Consider the following 22001-nt stretch of genomic DNA (forward strand, 5'->3'; position numbering starts at 1 on the left):
GTCTCTTTGTGAGGCAATTAGGAGCGTTATGCACCGCATACTTTCGCGGCTTATTCATAGCGCAATCACAATAGTCACGAGGTACTTGCGGTGTTACCTAACGTGAATTTCGAGAGGGGGGGGGGATATAAGGGACTCGCCGGCATGGCACAAGAATAATTTTCTTTTTTTCCTCCCCTGCGAAGCGCTGCTTTTTCGCAAATTTTGACGCGGTCGCGATCGAGCTAATCGGATCCGGTGTGGATACACGGCGCGTCTACTTATTGTAATTCACAACGGGAGAGCCGCTCCCTGCAGGAAGTACACGCGACTCAAAGAAAGCGCGTGTTTGATGTCGGTGAATGCTTGTCACGGGATGAAAGGGATGAATACTGGTATCCCTATAAGTCGTTACGGCTGCAAACGTTAGACGAGAGAAATTCTACTTAGCCGTCTCTCTCTCCGTGGCGCGAGATATACCGGATAACATCAGGTATTAGGATCAATTTTGCCGATCGATTCAGCAGAGAGAGAGGGAGAGAGAGAGAGAGAGAGAGAGAGAGAGTGTACATGGTACTGCGGATCAAAATATCCCGCTTTCAAACGCGTGACGCAATCAAAACCAAAGCAACCAGATGCGAAACGTCGACTGGATTATCCGCGATGATCTTCCGTTCCGTACTAATAAGCGGATACCTTCGTGGCACATTTAAATCCGACAAATAAATTCGATCCGGTAGAGAGATTTCACTCGGAGATCTCACTTAAATTCGAACACGGCTTCTTCCCGGCTCTCGGAACTCGACCGTCCACGCACCGTCGCGCCCGTGAGAGGGATCGGAATCAGCATATCAATATCTCGATACCGTCGAGAGGCGCGTAGCGCAGCGCGAGAGAGAAAACGTCACGGCGAGCGGGAGATAAAAGGCCGGAACGGGCCGGCTATCGCGCGCTCTCCTCCGCGCTCCCTCGCCGAATATCTTAATTCCGGACGCGCGGAATACCCGTCGCGGCAGTTTCTTTAAAATGCTGCCGGTGCTCCGTGCCGAACGTCGGGCATTTGCATAATCTTAACGGGCATTTGCGAGGAGGTATACGCGCCGGTTTTACGCCGGACGATACGCCGCGGCGAGTGGCACCGCGACAGCGAGTTAGCGGCCGATCGGATATCGAAGGGGGAAGAGGGGAAGGGTGGCGTTTACTTATACACCGTGGCGACCGGTCGGTCGCGGGGGAACGATGAAAAATTTAATCGGGACGATGAAACAGTAACAACTCACTGGCGTAAAAGGAGAAAGCCGAGAGCAACGGGCGCTCTTTTCCCTCGGCCATCGTGACCCCTCGCGTGTCGAATTATTATGTATCGTACGCGTAATGAGCATGTGCACTAATGGCGTAATAGAGAGGTGCCGATGTTTTCACCTTTGACGTCTCGTCTCAGATATCTTACTTGACATTTCTCGTTTTATTGGTCGTTCTCTTAATTGGCGAACGACGTTTGTACAGCTGGTACGATGGAGCCGTTGGATTAAGTTCTGCATGTGTAAACTGCTTATAAATTTCTATTTATAAATTTCTTTTTTTAACCTTGCACGCAGACCGTTCGATCATTTGGGTTTTTTTTTTTCAAAGAATTTTGAGATCCTAAAAGTTCTGATGTACTCTTTTGACATTTAGCCATTCTATTTGTTTTTCAATTTTTACTTCAGATTTGAAATTAACAATTTCAAAAATCTTCATATATTAAAATATCGCAAAATATGTTTAGCAGAAAAATTTGTGCAACGGGTTTACTCAACATAACTGAAAGACAGTGAATCATTGCTGAACCCAGTTATAAATAGAAATATGCAAATCAATAAGATCCAGATTTAAAAGAGTACATAAACATCGTAGAAAATTTTTATCTCTAGTTTTCAAAACCCAACTAGCTTGTTTTAATATTATTTCCCGGTGACATAAGTTACCACGAAGCAGCTCATTCTCGTGAAAAAGGGGAAAAAAAACCGCTAAGATTTATGAAGGAGAGATCCAAGACCGTCGCATTAATTCACGCAGGGGCGCACGATGAAAGAGGAAGTTTCTTACGGTCGCGAGCACTCGACTCGACCCGCGTTTCTCGACGTCCGACCTTCGCAAAAATCCGCTATTATCTTGGTCGTGGCGCGACTTATTGTCCCGTCGAATGGGAATACCGCGGCGCGGGGCGGGAGAGCATGCGCGCGCGCGCGCGCGCGCGTTTCTTCTGGTGGCGAACAGCGTGTAACACGTGGCAGTATCTTGTATCGGGGCCGTGGTCTCCCGCTGGTTACCGCGGTGTTTTCCCCTGTGCACGACCGCTGCCATTCGCCTGCGAATGGCAGTGGCGGCCACGCCGAAGCGGGGACACGCCGAGGACGTCGTGGGGGCCTTATGTCCATGCTCTTCCCCCTCGCCCTTCCCCTTGCAACCCTCCCCTCGTCCCGTGGCGTGCCTACGGAGAGTAGATTTCCTGCAGATAATTCTCGACCGCGTGGAGGTCCTGCACCGTAGGCGCGCCCACCTCCGTGTGTGTAATAATGCGGAAAATGTTGGGATATTTTTAAGAATACGTAATGTAAATCCGCGATAAACACCGTTAAAAATAAAAGTTCCGTGGAGACAAGTTTCGTTGAGTAACATTCATTTATTCTCGGACTTTATTGTTTCTTTTTTTGTCTCGTACATTGTCAGAGTATGAAGATTTAATAATAACTTTGATATTTCCTGATATGTATCGAAGGATATTCGAAAGTTCGTTTCATCGATAGATAGTCACGCGCATGTATCGTGCGCGCCTGATACCCGGGTTCACGCGAGGTCATTGCAAGGTTGCCTCGCGAAGATATTTCCTTCCCCCCCCCCCCTCTCCATTCTCTTTATTTTAAACGCTCCGGTGCGCTCTTGAAACTGTTCACTTGCATGCTAGTGTAAGATCAGTCAAGTTCGAGCCCATCGAAACTCGTATTATCTATTTTTATATACGTAAGAATCTTTGTGTAAACAGCCGAGAGGTGATTAAACAGCTGTTTTTCCAATGTAATTATGGAAAAAATTGATAATATGATCGATCGATCGTACCGTTTTTAACGGTACATTATGTCTGAATAATCGCTCGTAATTCCCGAAATCGTTATTCTTAAAATTAAAATGCTGATCTCTGATAAAGCTTAAAATACAAGGCAAATCTGTCGAGGAGAGAGAAATGGCTCGCTAACGCACCATACGGGATACATACATAAATAAGACATCAAGACGCGCACGGTCATTTGTCTACCTTACGCACATAAATTTGGCAGCGTGAGTTTCGTCTCACTCGAGCGTGAAAAATTTATGTATACGAAATCAAAAGATTTGGCTAATAGGTAGGACGTATCTGTCGGCGATTTAACTACTTTTAATCGCCCGCATTTATCTTCCAATTTCGATAACATGTTATTTCTAATCGAAATTTTGTAGCTATTACTTACATAGATATGTCTTCATCACTGATTAGTATTAATTTATTTATAACGCAAAACAATTGATTGTAGATTAATTAATCGCAATCATGATATTAGGACGTTTAATGTCAGTATTCACATTCAGTTTGTATTTTTTTTTTAATTTTTCGATATATAATATAAAAGTCAGTACGTTTAACAATATAGAAATATAGCGCGAATAAATTTAACCACCGGAAATGATAAATTTATTTATCCGACGGTGCCTTTCTTGCGCTCTTCGTACATCTTCGATATTAATTGCAAGCGTGCCGAATCGGATGGATTTATCGGCAGCGCCTTATCGCGAGTGATGTACTAATAGCAAGTTACCTGTGAAGGGACTAGTGTGCCGCGGACAGGAATTTATCAGAAGTGTAGCCAATAACAGAAAGCGATAGGTTGCGAGCAATGTACGGAGGCGGCAATTTGTACGCCGACGATAATAATGTATAATCATCAGTGTAATCCTTTTCTCGAATCTACGATCTTCGTAGGACTGAGATTAGGGTTGTAATGTACTTAAAGGAGGGAAGAAAAAGAATGAAAGGATATCTAGTTTCTTTCTTTTTATTAAAAACTGCAAAATACACGATGATAAATCGAAGATGACGTACGGCAATAGAATTGTGACGCACGCAAACTTTAGAGAAAAGCCATTTCTCTGTTCACTAATCCGTATGTATTTTTATTATTGTACTGCGTGGACGCGCACGCACACACGCACGCACGCACGCACGTATCCGCTTGACCCTGAACTAGGCTAATTTAAATTCTTGGCTGGTGCTCCTAGGTGTGCTCGGACCTCTTGTTGCGACCTCGCCTCCGTTACTTCCGGTGAAAACTCGCGATTCGCACGCGACTCGAGAAAGTCGAATCTGTCTATTATGAGCCGGAAAAGCGGCACAATGGACTAGATATCATTTCTAAAACCATGAGATTGTTTGCCATTTTTGTTACTCACAATACCGAACGTCGCTCTTCCTCGCAATATCGACCGAGATACGAGGGGCAATTTTGGGATAGCCATGAGAATTCACACGTTCCGAGAAATCTACAAGACAGTCCACGCGATTCGGAATAAATTCCTGTCGAAGCGGTCTCGATCGCGAGCGGGAACAATCGGAGAAAGTATCCGGTTGCAAATAAAAAGATGGTACACGCGAAAGGTCGGTTCGATAACGAGATCTCGTGATACCGTATTAAGTACGATCGCGCGGAGCGGTTGATATCGCACACTTTCTTCACGGGTGACAATCTTTAAACCGCGTCTTATTTTTTTTCAGTATATTTACACAAAATGATGCGAAACCAATGGATTTTTCATCGCTGCAATAATTAATTGTGACGTCACACCCTGTTCGTGCGTCATAATTCATTTTCGAGACATTGCGATTTATTTGACTTTACGTTCTTATTTCGAAGCCACGTTGCACAGGAAACGAGGTGGAACTGATTAGAAGGAAGTCAGTGAAAACTCTACTGTTATAGGGACGCCGCCGGAACGTTATCATGAAAGACTGCACGCAAAAATCTCGCGTTACCGAACGGTGCCAAGCGCATTGCTTACGCACGCGTCGAATTTTCTTAATCGCTTTTTCCGCGCGGCCAGCGCGCGCCAAGTAGGATGGCGCCGGCTCGGATCGTCCTCGTTATCCCCCCCCTCCCTTCTTGATTTTCATCGCGGAAGCGTCGCAGCTCGGGGCGAGCCGGCGGCTCCGGGTCGTTCTGTTCCACCTCGTTTCAGCTCGCTCGTTCCCTGGGAGATTCGTTGGGAGAGAGGTACTTCGGAAAGGGGCGGAGGGGGAGGCATAAAGATGAGCACCGTGGCCGCGAACGTGGCTTCATTACCGGGAAACCTGTTAGTTATGCTAATGTCGTCTTACAAACCCTTCATTATCGCTGATGAGCAATTAATACGCCTGCCTGGTTCCCTTGCCTCGGCCGTGCTAATGTACTCTGAATGTCTCTCAATTACACGGCGACGTTGCCCGATCGAGAGATTGATCGAGATCCGCTTTTCTCCTATCTCTTCTTTCTCTCTTTCTTTTTCTCCTCGTCGCTTCTGTATTGCCCGTCAACGACGCTGGCTGCCTCGTTGGACCAATGTCTGGCATACATCTTTAATTGTTTCTCGAATTTAATGCACGTCGATGCAACCTGGGACAGGACGATACGTTTTGCGTGCTGATAAATGTGATCGGACATCCAGCGTGGAAATTGGCGACAGCAACGATCGGGGAGAATTCGTGCGAGAAACGCAAGGCGTCGATGTACGAGGTCGATGGAATAAAGTGGGTGTGGTTGGCGTTATTGCACAAGTTCCTCGATACGGTAAAGTGGAGGAAAGGGCATACCTGCTACAGCTGTAGCCAGAAGCAAACTCAATGAATTCGAGAGAGGGGAGAAGGACGATCAGCCACGAACTCTTTCAGCGATTTAGCAAAAAGAAAACCTACCGCTGATACGTTAGAGCAAATGATTGATTCATCGGCAAATGCATGTGATTTGCGAGAAATCGTTAGACGAATCATTCTGACGCCGATGTTAAAGGGAGAGACGTTGTGTTTTGGATGCGAAACAAGAACGGATAGAAGACACGATCGGAGCGATACTCAGTGGAATCGAAGCGAGCTGAAGGCACGACATAGGTACGCGGCACGTTCGCGAGGACGAGGAGGGAAGAAAGAAAAACGCCGGAGGAGGAACGAGGACGCGACGCGCGGACTGTTCGTCGGCGGCAACCGCGCAACGGGGGGATGTTGATCTGGTTAGGTCGGTGCCAGCGAACGCGCTGCGCCACGCTGGTCGTCGCGTCGGTTAGGCTGACCGGTCGCCGCCGCCGCCGGCACGCCGCCGATCCGCCTGGCCGGCGAGAGAGGCGCGCGCGACGACCTCGACAGGGCGTGGCGGGTCACCGCACAGTGGCGCAGAATGTCGGATACGGGTTTCCTCCGGATCCTCGGCGCACGACTTTCGAAGACTCTATTATCCTTCTTTGTGCACAATTAATAATACACTCTTCTGTTCTGCGGCTCTATATATGTCGGAATGTCAAGAACATTTCAAGTTAAATCGATGAAAAAGAAAATGGAGCAACACATTTGATTTCAGAAATAAAGTTATACTTTATCGTTGTAATATTGTCAGTGATGCAAGTAGTATTCATGTTATATTATATACTTAACAGAAGCAATCATACGCGATTTAAAAAGAAAAAAGAGAATGAAAAAAGGTTAATAAAATTAATCACATGATTTTATACGCAATTTACATATATTAATTAATTTTAAATATTCCTTTAAATGTCATTCTATTTATTAAAAATTTCCAGTTTTATAAGATATACAATACATATATAGTATAATTATGTATTTTAAAAAGTCAAATGTTAAAAATCATACAATTTAACTTTATAGATACATATATTTAGCTTCTACATTTTCTTATATTGTATTTTTGTTTTTCAAAATCTATAATTGAAAATAAATTTCTCTGTAGAGAATTTTACTATAATAATCCTAAGTCTCTTAAAGTAAGAGAATGTGCTAGATATTCGTGGCATAAGATTGTTATGTATCAAGGCGAATTGACGCGCGTGAATGGGTGACTTTACTATCTACCGCTACGTGGCGCGTTTTTCGTGAGCAAGCGATGCATTTATTAGGTGAATAAAAAAGCTTGCCAAAAGCACAGTCCGAGAATACGGAAGTAAGATAGCGCCATCGGCGTACAGTATTGTACTAAGTGATCGACAAAAATAAAAAAGATGGATAGAACACGAAAACTATTTTCTAGCACTTTTGCCATTCAATAGTAGCGTCGATTTATTTATTGTAATCTAATTAAGATTAGGTTAATATTTTACAAGAATAATAAGATTGAAATAAAAGATATTTATTTTGAAGTATTATTAAAAATGCTAAATAAGATCATTATTAGATTTATAGGAAAAGGAGGTTCTTCTATCACTAAAAGGATTGTAATCTTCAATCTAGTATCATCTTATGGTTAGAAGATATTCCACTGGATTTTAAAACATGTTCTTGCGATCGTATATTAGAAAAAATTTCTCTAGAATGAAATGTTTTTGGTGATGTCTTAAGGTTTCGCTGATGATACTTACCGTCGCGCGAGTCTCAACCGCAAACGTGAACGGACTATGTAATGCACATAACACTAGTAGATCCGTGAACGTGTTCATCGCGGGAGACAATGTTCATGCTCGTTGATCGATTACGTGTGCGTCGGTGCGACGCGAATCTTACGTGCGCAGCACCTTGTTGGTACACCGGCGGCATCGCCCTTTCTCACGGAACAATTCCACGCGAGGTCGCGCGCTCGAACGAAAACACGCGCGTGGAATTTCTAGCGCGAACCCGCCGACGCAAATTCTCAACCTCGGTCCGCGTCCCCGTGCAGAATTCAGCACGCGAGCGAGCGCCGTTCCTCCCATATAAGGGATCTTGGAGTCGCGCAAACAGCAGCAGCCGAGAATCTGCCCTCGGTAGCGGCCGACAAAAGTTGCAACTCGCTTTTATTGGTTAACGCTTCCCTCCTCGTGCAAGGAGACCCGCCGCGGTCACCCGGTTGCATCCATTTAGTGTGGCAGTGCAAACGTAGTAATGTTACATACATCGCCGGGCGATGCGTAGGTGAGATACACATGTAACGTACAATCCAGCGTGTTAAAAGAATGGTGGGTTAGAGTTGAAACACAATGCGATACGGTATTGTAATTTCCACCGGGTCGTGCAAAGGGAGGCGATGAGTAGGCTGGCAACAATAGCGACTACCAATCTGATCCTAATTGTTACCTGGAGCTTCAACTCATGGGAGGAGTAACGTTTCCTTTTGATTAAGTCCTGTTTTTAATTTAAACGATAATTAACAATCATCAAAAAAAAAACTTAGGCCATTATTAAGCTAATCTTCGTTGCGGAATTACGTTCTTGAAAATACATTTATTCACGGAGGAGCTGCGATAATTGGAAGAGGCATAACGTAAAGATCATCCGTAGATGCGAGTTGTTGCGACAGGACACCGTTTGAACCTATCCTGAAACGTCGCTTATATCTATCCGCCATTTCGTAACGCATGACAGGTGTAATAATGACTGAGACAGTCAGAAGTAGCTGTGAAACAGACGCGACTTTTACGACAAAGAACTGTTAGGAGCTTTTCCTGCAGCAGTGTTGCACGACGGCTTAACGCCGTTGAATAATTAAAAAAAAGAAAAGACGAAAAAGAAACACTTTATGCGCCATAAATATCGTTTTACCGCGATGTTATCGACAGGCTACTTTTACGAAATTTAAGGTTTCGTTTGCAAATAATCGCGCAAAACGTTGCGACAATTGATTTATGAATGATTCATCGTGCAACGCATATTGCCGACCTACGCCAGCCTGATTGACAAATTAGCAGCTGCGGGGACGGATGTTGGAGCCAAAACGGGTGTACCAGATGCTACTTCGATACATCTGAGGTACTCCAGTTTACTATAATTCCATAACTCTCTTTCGAACGATGAGTGATCTCTTTTACCGGTTGATTGAAAAACCACTAGGATTAAAACCTGAAATTGCTGTAATCATTACGATTCGCTGTAATTATCAATCAAGGCTAGGTCTGATACACCAATTTTCGCATTGTCTTCCGCACCTGCCTGCGCCTCAGGTGCAAAAAGTTCGACGACCGATCGATCGCCCGACCGAGCGACCGCGTCGTCAGGAGCGAATTCTTCGGACTCACCGCGTATAGTTTAACGTGACGTGGTTCCGACTGAGTGATCTCCTAAGGTTACAACCGCGAGATTCCTCGGGTCGGCGAGATTCGAGCTCGGCAAGAAAGGAGCCGTTATTTTTCGAGGATTCTCCCGTCTTTTTCCCAGGTCACGGTCGGATGCAATCTCGCAGATATTCCCCGGGTCTCTTTATCTCGAGACTGAACCTGGCACTCGCTCGCGGGACAAATTTATGTCGTTTACGAGCGCGCTCCTTCCAGGCTGCTTCCTGCGGCGCGGCCATTCAAATTAAAATGCAAAATTAAAGGCCGAAGTAATTAAGAAGGTAAATCACATTCCATTGCGGCGTACATACATAAGCTACTGAACTAGCTAAATAGTCTGATGCGACATCTACATACACGTTTAGAAGAATAAATTCTATTACGTATTATGAATACGACGGAGCCGCAGATTTCAACCGAGAAGCGCGAGAGAGAGAGAGAGAGAGAGAGAGAGGGAGGGAGAGAGAGAGACGCACAATAAATATCGCAACCCGCATTTATATCATTACACGTTTCTATGTTGATCAATTTAAATTCCGCTTAGCGCGCCTCCTGGCCCACAGGCATATCTGATAAGTCCACGCGCATAATTTAAGAAGTGGGCAGCTCTTTCTCCCCTCCACCCCCCGCCTTCTGCACGACGGACGTTCGCGAGGCGTAGTGACGCGCGAATAATTTAATAACACATGCTCCCGAGCCGGAGCGCGCATCCTCACCGCGGCCACCTCTCGCGCCGCCACGTCGACGACGGGCTACGCGAACATCCCAGCGTCGTGTTTGTGGAAGGTATAATTGATGCAGGACCAGCCAAGAGATCGCGTTTGCCCTTAAGAGTTTGGAACTGGGTGGAGAAAATATAGGTTGTCTTCGTTACCCGGCCTTTGGTGCGCGGCCCGGTCGCCCGCGGTGCAACACGAGGATGATATATTCGCTGCAACTGCAGCTGCGCTCATGCCGCGCCGAGTCGAACGGCCATGCCGTTTGCGTCGGTTGGTTTCGTGAGATTTCGAAACTGCCCTGGCCCTGCGAAAACAATGACGAGGCGTCCCCCCTCGTCATGCTGCGAGTGTGGACGCGGTTTTTTTTTTCTTCTCTTTTTAACGAATCCATAAGTCATTCTCGCTCAGCTCTCCGTTTTCCCTCTGAGATACGAAGATCGGTAAGGTCTCAAGTAAGAAAAGCTGTAGAAAAGCTATCTCTCGTCATAATATATAATTTGATTGCGAATCGAATCTCTAATGCGAGTTTAGACGCATTTCACGATAATGTGGATTACAGTTGTACGAGATTACGGGGAGCTCAAAAGACATAGAATTACACTCTTTCCCTTAATAACCAGTTTACGAGCGAACGCTTAAGAAGGATGTCTGAGATTTTTCCGCGCCGGACAAAGCGGTCGTACGTATGTAGCTCAGTTTCTTGCGCGCGTCGTGCGAATGACTTAACTAATTAGCGTTTCGCGCGACGGCGACCATGAAGAGGCGGCTTATTTTCTCGCGCGCGCGCGCGCGCGTGGCTGACGCTCCGTACCGTTAGGGCCGCGAATGCATCGAGAATCCAAAACAGCGTGGGGGCCTATTTACCGTAATCAATGACTGTGCATTTTACGCCGTCGGCGATTATGCGGGTCTCATTGTTACCGCGAGATCCCCGGATCCCTCGCGCCTGGCGGTATGGATTCCTCGTTGGCGCGATGAATTCCCCTTGATATTTCTTCGCGCGATGCGCACGTATAAGATAAATCGTAGATTAGAAGTCGCTTGGCGAAACGGTCAGCGAGCATCTCGCATTCAGTCCATCAGCGGTATGAACGCAACACCTGTTGGATTCCCAGGTTCACGACGCGTGTCATTGCCAGTTGGACGATGATGAGCAAAAGTTAGTCGACTCGTAGAATTAAAAAGGAAAAAAAAACCGAGTACAAATATTGCGTTTATTAGTGCAATTATGGTATTGTAAACTTAAGCCTTCGGCACACGAGATTTTTCATACGAGACATCTTTATTACGTGTCCTGATTGGCTCGGATGATTATGTTATCAATCGTAAACCAAACGTAAGGCGCCTTGTACGCATGCTAGCTTGAAAAATCGTATTGCGCGCCGAAAGCTTTAATTTACTCAACGTTGAGGAGGGATTAACTCAATTTTGCATGTTGTTTGAATACATAAGCTTGAAACGTTTAAGACAAAGTTTTCAATTTGCAAAACGCATTCAGTAGTATCGGAATCGATCGTCAGAGAGTTACATTTTGCGAAAGCAGAGAGATCGACAAGCGTCCCCTTCGGTGACAAATAACCCTCGCACCTTCCCTCCGAAAGCCGGCCAATTAGACGCTATCTTCGCGAGAGGAAAGAGAAAGAGTGACGGAGAGGGGCGGGGGGAGGGGGAAGAGGGGGGAGAGACCTGAATGCCCAGCGGCATGAATGCACGGCCTCGATCTCCGCGCGTCGATCCCGATCCCCTCCCTCGGCGAGGGAGCTGCCCGGCATGCGAGCGCGGCGAGGGGGGAGAGCCGGTCTGCCGTGTTGCGTGCGCGGCTCGCATTACGGCGCTGAATATTTCATTCATAAGCGGGCCGAGCAATTACCGTATTCCACGAACGTGTGCGGTGTGCGCGCAAGGGACGCCCGCGATCGCCGCGCTTACGTACACGCGCGCTTACGTACCGCACGCCCCGCGGTCGTCGTTGCAGCTGCAATTACGCGAGGCGCGGCCCCTAGCGCGTTGAATGAAACGCGCATCCGCGCGCCGCGCTCCTATGCCCTTTTTTCATCTTCCTCTTTTTCCGTTTTTTTTTTTTAGTCCTCCTCCTTCCCTTTCTTCGCGCGCCCGTCTTCCTCCGTTTCTCTCCTTCGATCTTCCTTCCCTCTCGACTGACGCAACCGATACTTTTGCCTTTTTCTCCCTTGGTGTCTCGCCGTGTCTCGCGTGAGACGAATCCGCGGATTTTCGTGCGACAGCGAGGCTGCAGCTGCCGCGAGGGGGACGACTCGAGTCGGTTGGAGGTCGGCGGTACATGCGTACGTGTCCCGCTCCGCACGTGGAGGTATGCATCGTCGGGACCGAGGTTATATACAGAAGAATAGCGTTAACGAATGAGCAATCCGAACAAACAACCAGAGAATTTAAGTCGAGAAATCCAATAATATTCATTTTTCTAAATATATATATATGTATATATTTGTCTGGGAATTAACAATCATGAAAACTCAAGCGCATCGTCATAAAGGACTCAAGTTTTACGTATCATTATAATTAAACGATACGTTTCTAACAGAAATTATGCGATGCGATCAGCGAACACATTCCCTTTAGCCACAACAATTTTCGATTCTGCGCTCTCAGAATCGTCACGGAGACCAACGAAAATTCTTTCGCTCACCTCAAGGTGTATACCGCTATAATAACATGGCTGTCGCATTTTTTGCTTGCAGAATTTCCGGGAGCACCGCATAGACGGCGCGGCGCTGCCGCTACTCTCGGAGAACCACCTGACGGGCACGATGGGCATGAAGCTCGGTCCAGCCTTGAAGCTGCGCGTGATGCTGGCTCGGAAACTCGGTGCCTGCACGGTATGCTTGCACTGTGCCCACTGTCACCAAACGCCGCTACCGGCGTTGAGTGCGGCGGCGGCGGTGACGCAACAGCAACAGCAGCAGCAGCAACAACAACAGCAGCAGCAGCAGCAGCAACAGCAGCAACAGCAGCAACAACAGACGCCGGGTCGGCGACCCAGCAGCACCGGGAACTGACAAACAATGGCGGAGACTCCTCCTCCATTGGGGTCCGAGACGGCGGCGACGATCAGCAGCATGATCTCGGCGCCGCCGTCTCCGGATCCGAACCGAGCCCTCAGGATAGAACGGCGCGTACCACGCCCGGTACGCAAGCCGGAAGTCGTCTTCAAGAAGCCTATCAAGCAGTGAACGACGCGTTCAGTTCTGAAGGAGACGGTTTCGCATATCAGGATGCACGGAGGACTCCGCCTGTTGTCAGTAATTTAAGCACCCCAGGAAGAATGTTTAGAGATAGAAACTCAGACCAAGATTTTTAGCCGAGACTGGACTGAAGAAATACAGTAGAGAAAGAGTGAGAGAGGCAGTTGACGTTGCGCGTATAGTATGTAGAGCGTTGTGAAGAACGTTCGGGAGTATAAATTTTTGAGCGTTCTGTCGATCATCAGGATAATCTAAAGCCTAAACTGTAGAGACCTGAAGGACTGTACTTTAGCGAAACTGCAAACTTTGACTGTAACAATGGATCATACCGAATTTAAACACAGAATGACGAAGGTATGTTAATTAATTATCGTTAAAAAAAATTGAAGTTAAAAGAATTGGAATAGTTAGTATCGCGTCTTTACTAAACAAATAATATTTGAGAAACAGAGAAATATTTTTGAAAATTCTATATGTGCAGAGCGAAATTGGATGATTGAAATCTCGAGGAAATACGGTCGAAGAAAGAAGTTTAGCTGAATCATAATAGTGTACATACACTACTGCGAGAATAGTACGATAATCAAAAAATTATTAAAATAACAACGATTTTTTAACTGAAAAGTATTTATTTTATTTAATAAAATCATATTCCGTTGAAGCTAACGATTTGACTACAGATTTAATTTTTATTTGCATCTAAGACTGTATTATCAGATTTAGAAAAAGCCACAATCAACGGACAAAAAGATGATGAATTTTCTTTCACTATTTAATAATAAATTATTAAAAATTTATACAATTTATTATTATAAAAATTATAAAAAATTTATACAATTATTCATATACACAAATGAAAATAAGAGCATAGATTTATGTGTGAGGATTTGTATAAAAATAGGTAATTTTAAAACTTGTTGTGATCTCTATCAAGAAATCAGTACTTAAATAGCATATTTTGCATTGTAAGAAATAGAAAATTAGGACGAATGTATGGCGAATAAAGATTTTGTTCGTATTGCGTAACATACGATTATTTTTCACCGTGCAATGACAAATATATCAGGGATACACTTTTAAACATTTGTTTAAATTTTTTATCAGATTAAAATTTTTTGCGACTTTACAAATCCTACAAGTAAACGGATTTCTAAATAGTTATTACATTTTTTCTATACATTTAAAACTTTTTTAAGAAAAAGTTATTAGAAAATTAAAAAATAAGATTAATTTATTAAATCAAGATATTTTTAAGATTATGTGGCTCGTTAAAATGCAATTAAGATGTTTAATTTTTTTCTGGAATTTTTCTTTTGAGAGGTGAAAAATTAATAGAATAAATCAAACGAGTGCCTATCTTTGTATAGTCTTCCAAGTTGTCGAGTGATCATTCAAATTAATTGCCCTTGCGCGATGTGACATTGCGAATTAGTTTTGACTACTTGAGATCATCTTGATCGTTGATCGATAACTTTCTCGAACGGCCAAACTCGTATCTTTGTATGTCACACGAGAAATGGATGAGACGAAGAACTCAGTGTTGAGAAAAGAAAAGAAAAATAAAGAGAAGAGAGTGCGTGAGAGAAAGGTACGCGTTTATGTGTATATATGTTGGAGCAATTGCAATTACGTGCGAGTGTGTGAAGCGGATGTAACTATAGATATATTAAAAGAAAATACGATATATATATATATATATATATATATATATATATATATATATATAGATACATAATCAGCGAGAAGAATTACGTGCAATAACAATAAATATACGTTTCGACGCGATAACTTTTAACTACCGTAGGAGATACGTATTTGCTCAAATCGTTGTTTCTTTTATATATTTTAACGAAGTTTTTTATATGGATGAGAATTATTACGATAAATATACTAAATTATATTTTTGCTAATGCTCTATGTGCAAGAATAAAATCCACGTGCGAGCACATACATACACACATACATGGACAAACATACGCACACACGCACACACACGCGAAAGGAATCATATACATATACACATAGCATTGACACGCGCGATACATGGACGACAGTTTCACGCGCGACGGATTCGTATAGCTCTTTAGGAATTGTACATTACAGCGCCTCTTTTATTTTGTCCCCTTTAATCTCCAAGTTCATGCAACACGTCAAACGTTTATTTATTTAGAGATATAGTAAACCCGCGTATTGCCTTATTGTATTCACGTAACGATTAAGATGTAAATGGTGGTAGGGCGTCGATGTCAAGCCGCGCTTACACGTACCATATTCGCGAGAGAAAGTGTGCGTGGCAAATAAATCGGTTCGTAAGACGAGCAGTATTTTTTAGATTTACGCACACATACACACACACACACACACACACACACACACACACACAAAAGCACGCGTTTACAAACATTAGCCTGAATTTACTATAGATCATTTAAACTTATAACTGTATATACATATACATATGACACATACGTCTAAACAGCTCATTTCATACATACGCCCGCGTTTCCGAGTTCGCGTTCCGAAAAAAAAAATATATATATATGCGAGAATGTTAGAAATTGCGGCATGTCGAAATGTGTCGGAGTGTGTTCTATTTAATCAGTGAGAAACGATCAAAAGTGGCGGTGAAAGAAGGAAATTCCTTCGTATTTCCTGCGGCTGATTACATAAGTCCGTTACTACTTGCAGCACAAAATTACCAATGATAATTAGACACCGTAATCGCATGCAATATTACACTTCTACCTCCACCTTACGCAGAAGGGTAATTACAGGTTGAGGTTTATTTACGTGCCTATTATTCATAATTAGCGATTACGCTGAATTTCGACATACATATGTACATATGATAACGTAACGATAAGAAAACATTTCTTTCTTCGTTTGATGTACTTAGCAATGCGTCTCATTCGGCAACTTGTTCTTTCTTATCTCGGACAAACGAATTTTTTGTCGTACGACGAACTCGGGCGCGCTAACACTAACCGAGCTAGCGGCTTTTACTTAAACAAGATCACTGTACATAACGCTTAAGCATTTATTTATGTCGTGCTTCTACAAATGCCCTGTAGTATTTTATTTAGTGTCTTAGTCGCGAGATTTCACGCTGTTGATGCGTAACCACGAGCGTTACGTATTAATTATTTCGTGTAACATGTTCGTTCGACGAGAGGAAAAGAACGGATGGAAGGAATGAGTTAGGGCGATAAACGTGCTGACAGATTCTCTCAGCGAAGGATAACTTAACCGTACATATGGATTAGAAGTTAAAGAGAGATAGATAAAACCGACGATAAAGCAATTTTTTGTGATATTTCAAGATTTTCTATCCATCCTTCGGTATATCTCACCTGTTTGAAAACCGATCGATTTTATGATAGTTTGTTCATCCCATCTCACCCGATCTCTTCGATTACTTTTTGTTTTTCCATCGCGAGTCTGTCGTGTATTATCTTATGATTAACTGTCATATCATGTATAGTAGAAATTAATGGTGAAAAGAGGAAAAACAGTACATTGTTTCTGTTAAAATAAACATTGTTGAAAAATAACAAGTGTGTTCTATTCAATTTTACCGAATGTGATTATATTCTCCTAAACATTGTATTGAGTAATTATGATCAAATATGAGTCATCGGATAATAGTCTTTGTTACAAAACTCTATTATCGTCTTTGATAAAATGATAAAAGTAAATGAGAACATTGTACTCTCTGGAACTTGATGACATAAACTGGATAAATAAATCAGAGAGTTGATAATGACATTCTATTGTATTGATATGCAAACGCTTATATTTTATTTATAACAAGTAAAACATAAGTAATTTACATTTTAAATAGTTGATCGGATAATTAATCCAAATGCAATTAAATTGTTTTAAATTTATACAAATATTATTGTATAAATATGTAGCGCATTTTATATTGTACTCATATGCTTATGTAATAATAAGCAATTTTTAACACGATCAGATCTCTATTATCTCACCTTTGCCTGCAAAAAAATTAATTGTATTAAAAATTATGTTATAATAAGTAATCAAGACGTATTATTATATTCGATTGAATCATTTCAAACGTGATGGTAATTGATATTCTTTAATAATTTGTTGCTTAATAAAACTCCATTACTATAAATATTGGTTTTGTAAGGAGAGAATATTGTTTGAATGAATTTTTTTAAACAAATTTATAGAGTTATAAAAAAAACAATGTGGATATAAATTATAGTAAAATTTAGTTTCTATACTATAAAACATGTTTGAAGAAACCAAATAAATAATAAATAAAACTTTACCCCTTGATGAATGGCAAGCGTCCCGTCTTCCTCGTTCGTCAAGATTTCTATGTACGCCTTCCTATCTTGACCAACTGTAACCACCTTACCAGTACACTCGTTATTTTCTAAGTTCCCGGAGATAACGTCGCAGTAAGTGCCAGGCTCCATACAGGTAAAGAGAGTCTGTTTGAAGTCAAAATTTTCACCGTTGATTGCAATGAATCCCGCATTTCCGCGACAGAAGGCAATTTGATTGTAGCCGTTGTCCCACCAGTTGTTAATGTCGGTGTTGTTCACGGCGTTTCGGAAGCGCACCATGTTGTAAATCTGACGCCACCGATGCTCGCAGACCCAGCCGTTGCCGCAGGTATTGTCGGGATTGATGGTTGGGGATAGGAGATTGCCAGCGGAGTCCTGCGGCGGGTTGGCGTCGAAGGTTTGAAAGTCGAAGGAACTCATAACACGCGCGATCCCGAAAGGATGCGCCAGCATAAATGCAACGGCCATCTGCAACGTCATACTTGTAACACTATTGATCCCGCACTCGAATAAAGATGATAATTTAGTTTCTATACTACTCAGTTTCTTATTTCTCTAGTTCCTTCAAAAATCCTTGCCTTGTACTGCTTCGATGACTTGTAGGTGAGTATATTGGGATTGCCACGCTGAGTGTCGTGATTGTCAATAAAGACCAGAGCATCTCGAGATGGTAATAAACCCCAAGGTTCTCCCCAATTGACAAACCATTTCAGAAGATTGTTTCCCTTGAAGGAGTTGCTGACCTCCATACCGTACTTGAATTCCGTTACCGTGCCGAAAGAGTTGTATTCAGTTTTACTGACTGCTTCGCCACCGTAATCAATCACCTCTTGAGTTATAAAGGGCCGCGCATTTGAAGGGAAGTTATGTTCAGTATTGAGATTTTTCAACCGAGAATAAATCTCTTTTAGATCATTCGGCCACATGTGCTTAGCTGCATCTACTCTAAAGTTCAAAAATTGATATAATTTTTATTCTGAATTACATTCTTGCTCGATTAATGTTTCCCTTTCATTGACTTAAAAATTACTCAATTTTACTTATAAGCAAAGTTAAGGCATCAATTTTCGTTGAAGGAAATGTCTAATTTTATTCATCGGAAGGTCTTTCGCGGAACATTGCGAGAAGTATTGTAATAGTGTAAAGAACTCAAAGACTCTACTAACCGAAAACCAGCGACTCCAGCATCGACGGCTTCGTTCAAGAAGTTGACGATCTTCTCTCTGACGTATTCCTTTGACTGATCAAGATCGTGCAGACCGACCAACTCGCAATTCCGCACATTCCCCGCGTCTTGATAATTGGTGATGGCGCAAGGAGTGTGGAAATCAAAATGGGAGTATGGTACCGCAGGATAATTGAAGCCACGGGTATCCGCTGTTGAACCACCGGTACCCTTCGCGACATCGTGGTTACCGGTCATGTGATTGAACACCACGTCGACATAAATCCTCACGCCGGCGTCGTTACACCTGCGAACCATCTTTTTGAATTCGTCCGGCGTGCCTGACCTCGTGTGCCACTCATAAGATATAGGCTGATAACGTTCCCACCATGGTCTGTTGCCTACGATTACGTTTTCTTGGATCGGAGAAACCTGCGACAATTTTTGGAAATTCGTTCTAGTCATCCGCTCGATGATAATTGTAGACCAATGAATTGTCCTGCTCTACTTACGCGCGAATGTTATATTTTTCGAAAATACAATGTAACTATTACCGTTTGACCTGACTGGTCTCAAATATATTCAACAAATAGCGCACAACGTTTTGACCGTTGGTTTCGGTGCTTATCAAGTGCTTAGATACGTAAAAATTATGTAGTACACATTTTGAGTTATAATATGTACCTAGATATCATCTAAAAGACAATATAAACAAAGTAAATTATAGAAGAGCTGTTTTTTCTTTTGTAATCACTGGCAAATAAATAATCATTTTATTGTTTTTCGAAAATATTTGCCGAAAATATAAAAAAAAATTTATCAATTAACAATTTTTACACAATTAAGTTGTAAATTGGAGTGGTTAATAAACAAGTTAATTAGAGAATGAATATAATGATAATGTTTAAAATAGAATAAAAGTAGAAAAATTAGAATCGACTATTCGGATTTTGCTTATCCTTCTATTCTTTCTCATTTTAATATTCCATGATTTTATAGAATTTAGAACATACAATTTAAAATTGTTCTATTATATTTTATAAAATGCATTAAAATACTATCACTTAATTTGACAGTGATATTTTAAAAATAAAAATAAAATTATTATTAAAGATTTATATAAATTTAAAAATAACACAAGTTAAAGGAGCATGTAAATTGCGCCAGGATGTTTGTCCGCTAAATATTTATGAACAATTTATTAAAAAATAATTTTATTGCATGCGTAACATTTTAATTTGTGTGATATGTATTTTCAGTACTTATTAATTAGTATAAAAATCTCTTACACATTTATTATCTAATATCTGTATTTATACAATGTCTCTATATTTTATCTCCAATATCTCTATATTTTGTTTAGCACTTTATTTTATGTAATTATTTTTTTTAATTCTTACGATTAATTTTTCGTAAAAAGGATCTACAATCTCGTTACAAAAATACTTTATTTTGTTGTGTAAATTAACATGTAAATCCAGAAAAATTTGACTTGAATTTAATTTGCATTCGAGTAAAATTATATTTGATTCGGCGTTAAATTTTAAATTCGATTTAATTTGATTTTGAACATGCTATAAAAAATTAGACTCGATTCGATTCGGCCTTACAATTTAATTTGCACATTTTTTCATCCCTTATCTTCTTATCACTCACCTGCACGCCACCGAATCCCATGGGTCCGAGAAATCTCTCACACTCATCCGCGATGTCCGGCCATTTCCATTCAAAAAGATGCACCATCCCATCATGACCGGGCACATAGTGCGGCTCTTTCTGAGCAACTACTGCTGATAATATTGCTAACGCACACACTAGCACTCGCATCATGCTCGTTGATGACTGATGCGAAGTATCAGTCTCGCGGAAATATATAACCGCACCGGATGCCTGTCTGATCAGTATCAATATTGTTTTTCTGGTTACGTCTACACGTAACGTAACGTTATTCCGACTCTTTATTATATTGCATCGACCAACAACGGCGATAAAACACGTTTATCGCACAAATACTGATTGATAAATGTGCCTTGCAAGTATTGTAATTAATTAGTCACATTCTCCTAATTAAAAATTTGTATTGACGAAGTATGAGAACGGCCAAGGTTGTCAGCTGTAACAACATCTCTATACATGTGCGGTATCTGCTATTTCGAGGAAATTTGAAAAGTGTAAAATAAAAAAAATGAGAAGATTACTTAGCACAAAGAAATTTTATCAGAACAAGTTGTGTAGAAATAACTGCAAAAAACTAGGTATTTTTAAGTGTAAATTATTAAATTTTTTATTAAATTTATAATAATATTTAAAATAATGTTACAGAACATTATCACATTCTATACAATAATATTAATAAATAGTATTGATACTGTTTAATTTAAAATAAAGAGAGAAATGTAAATGGAACAATCATATGACTGTTTAAAAGTTTCCATAGCTCAGTCTATATATTTTTATTATTTCGATAAACATGTTTGCGCCATTATTATATTCTAATGAAATATAATTGCATCGGTAAAATATTAGTAAACGTTTTTTAAGATTTTAAGATTTTAAGAATATTAACTAATACAGCTCTGGGACATATATAGTTACCAATATTTTTTTGTTTTACATTCCTTAAAACTGCATATTCAGTACTTATTAACAAAACAAGTCATGGATTTAAAATTTTATTAGATCAACATTGAGGCGAGAGCGATTAATTTAAGAAATATTATGTTAAAGTCAATTGTTTTATCAATGAAACAATGAAAGAATGTACAACATTCAGTACACAACCAAGAACATTGTAAACATTACAAGTAAAATATTCGTAAGTCTAAAATTGTAATTTTGTTAGTGTAGGTGTTCGTAGAAATTATTAAATATTTTAAAACAATTGTTAGATATTTTAAAATATTTTTCTGAACTCTATATTAATTTAGATACTGAACTAGATATAATTTAAATATATTAATTTAGTAACAATGAAAACTTAATGGAAGGGTAATCTTCTTTTCTCTCAAATATTATATTTTTTTAATTAACATGTACCTATTAAAAATTTTTTAATTTTGAAATTATTTTGTAAAAATATTTTGTATTCGTGTTTATAAAATAATAGATATTTGTGATACAAGTGCGAGAAGGCAGCTATTTTCTTTGAGTGTGGGAAGTAGACAAGATAGCGATGAAATATCGGTAACGTTTGCAAGAATTACCATATGCGTGTCGCGAGATAACGTGCTTGTGATATTTGCGAGTGTCAGAATAAAAAGAAAAGGGCGAAGAAATAATCAACCGTGTAGGATTTGTGGGAATAGTC

The 22001-nt window shown here is 41.3% G+C and overlaps 2 protein-coding genes across 5 annotated transcripts in view; one reads left to right on the plus strand and one right to left on the minus strand.

The window, feature by feature from the left end:
• LOC105839513 (putative uncharacterized protein DDB_G0288537) overlaps positions 1–13150 on the plus strand; it is a 104550-nt gene extending 91400 nt beyond the window's left edge. For 3 of the 4 annotated variants that reach the window (XM_036293446.1, XM_028191346.2, XM_012685879.3), the window contains one exon: positions 12707–13150. In XM_036293446.1, coding sequence (XP_036149339.1) covers positions 12707–13024 — 318 coding nt within the window. In that variant the 3' untranslated portion in view covers positions 13025–13150. The remainder of the gene's footprint in view (positions 1–12706) is intronic. The other variant, XM_012685882.2, reaches the window with a different exon arrangement.
• Positions 13151–15071: 1921 nt separating this feature from the next.
• LOC105839347 (alpha-amylase) lies at positions 15072–20804 on the minus strand. Its single transcript, XM_012685605.3, has 5 exons — positions 20351–20804; positions 18696–19126; positions 18108–18474; positions 17509–17997; positions 15072–17205 (listed from the first exon to the last, which is right to left on the minus strand). Exons 1-5 carry the CDS (start codon positions 20522–20524, stop codon positions 17191–17193), a joined length of 1476 nt encoding a protein of 491 aa, XP_012541059.1. The 5' UTR covers positions 20525–20804; the 3' UTR covers positions 15072–17190.
• Positions 20805–22001: the final 1197 nt, after the last annotated feature.

The sequence above is a fragment of the Monomorium pharaonis genome, chromosome 11, assembly GCF_013373865.1.
Source record: "Monomorium pharaonis isolate MP-MQ-018 chromosome 11, ASM1337386v2, whole genome shotgun sequence".
In the NCBI taxonomy this organism is placed as follows: domain Eukaryota; kingdom Metazoa; phylum Arthropoda; class Insecta; order Hymenoptera; family Formicidae; genus Monomorium; species Monomorium pharaonis.

Bases quoted from the DNA above. Each gene is read 5' to 3' on its own strand.
- LOC105839347 (XM_012685605.3), bottom strand. From the start codon at position 20,524: ATGATGCGAGTGCTAGTGTGTGCGTTAGCAATATTATCAGCAGTAGTT. The intron at 19,127-20,350 runs GTGAGTGATAAG...AAATTGTCGCAG, and splicing joins TGGGATTCGGTGGCGTGCAG to GTTTCTCCGATCCAAGAAAA. The intron at 17,998-18,107 runs GCAAGGATTTTT...ATGACGTTGCAG, and splicing joins AGTCATCGAAGCAGTACAAG to ATGGCCGTTGCATTTATGCT.